Source organism: Adiantum capillus-veneris, chromosome 2 (assembly GCF_014529385.1).
Source record: "Adiantum capillus-veneris isolate H3 chromosome 2, ASM1452938v2, whole genome shotgun sequence".
Taxonomy (NCBI): Eukaryota; Viridiplantae; Streptophyta; class Polypodiopsida; order Polypodiales; family Pteridaceae; genus Adiantum; species Adiantum capillus-veneris.
This window is the reverse complement of record NC_140932.1, coordinates 168,463,775-168,464,656: the sequence shown is the minus strand read 5'-3', so window position 1 is coordinate 168,464,656 and position 882 is coordinate 168,463,775. Positions and strand designations below refer to the sequence as shown.

General features: G+C 40.2%; 1 protein-coding gene across 1 annotated transcript; it reads left to right on the top strand.

Moving 5' to 3' along the window:
• The first annotated feature begins 309 nt into the window (after window positions 1-309).
• LOC147464043 (uncharacterized) lies at window positions 310-567 on the top strand. Its single transcript, XM_086530080.1, has one exon. It carries the CDS (start codon window positions 310-312, stop codon window positions 565-567), a length of 258 nt encoding a protein of 85 aa, XP_086386206.1.
• Window positions 568-882: the final 315 nt, after the last annotated feature.

Here is an 882-nt window from a genome sequence, read left to right as displayed (position 1 = left end):
CAAAGTGCTCAAGTCAGATTTTCGGAATACCTGAGGTCGGAATTTTGCTGATTGAATATTTTTGGGTCGGATTTTTCAAGGCAAATTTGAAAATTTACTTTGAAAAGCAGGATGATTCTCTATTAGCTGAAATCATAGTACAACAAGTACTATTTTGATGTGAGTAAAAAGCAGGGTGCACTACCCAAAGGTGTAAACCATCAACTTTCTCAAACTCTAGTTTCTCTTATGTTGTCGCCAGACTTCTTCAAGTACACACCCACCCTAAACATACCTCAAGCTATGGTGAGAGGGAAGTCTATCACTGCCATGCAGCCTGAGTTGGAGGATGATGGACCACCGAGAAGGTTGCGTCACAAGGGACAAGTGCTGATTGTCAACATCAGCAACCCTGAGGAGGAGGAAGATTTAGGAGAAGAAGAAGTGGCTGCAGACACTCCTCTTGGCATAACAAAACTGCAGCAGCAATCATTGATGGATCCTTTTATGGATTTTAAGGTATCTCTAAACTTGACACTAGAGTCCAATGTGGCATGGTTAGCTAGGATAGGGCTGCATGCATTTTAGACATTACCATGGGATGAATGGAGACATGACTACTCTGCAAAATCCCAGCTGGATATTCTTTGGAAAACCAGAGGTATGATTTCAAGCACATTAGCCATGATAATCTCACATTCTCTAGCCATGATCAATCCCCACACACCTTTGTATAGAGGTGCACAGAGATCAGGTCCACAGGGTAATAATCTCGTCATTATTGGTCAATGACTATATATTACGATTTTTAAGTCTGTGTGCACTATTGAAGTTTGATTGTGTTATTTTACTTTGTTTGCCAAAGTCTGTTTAAGTTTTTTTGAAGTATGCAAGTCATTTTTG

Bases quoted from the DNA above. Each gene is read 5' to 3' on its own strand.
- LOC147464043 (XM_086530080.1), top strand. From the start codon at position 310: ATGCAGCCTGAGTTGGAGGATGATGGACCACCGAGAAGGTTGCGTCAC.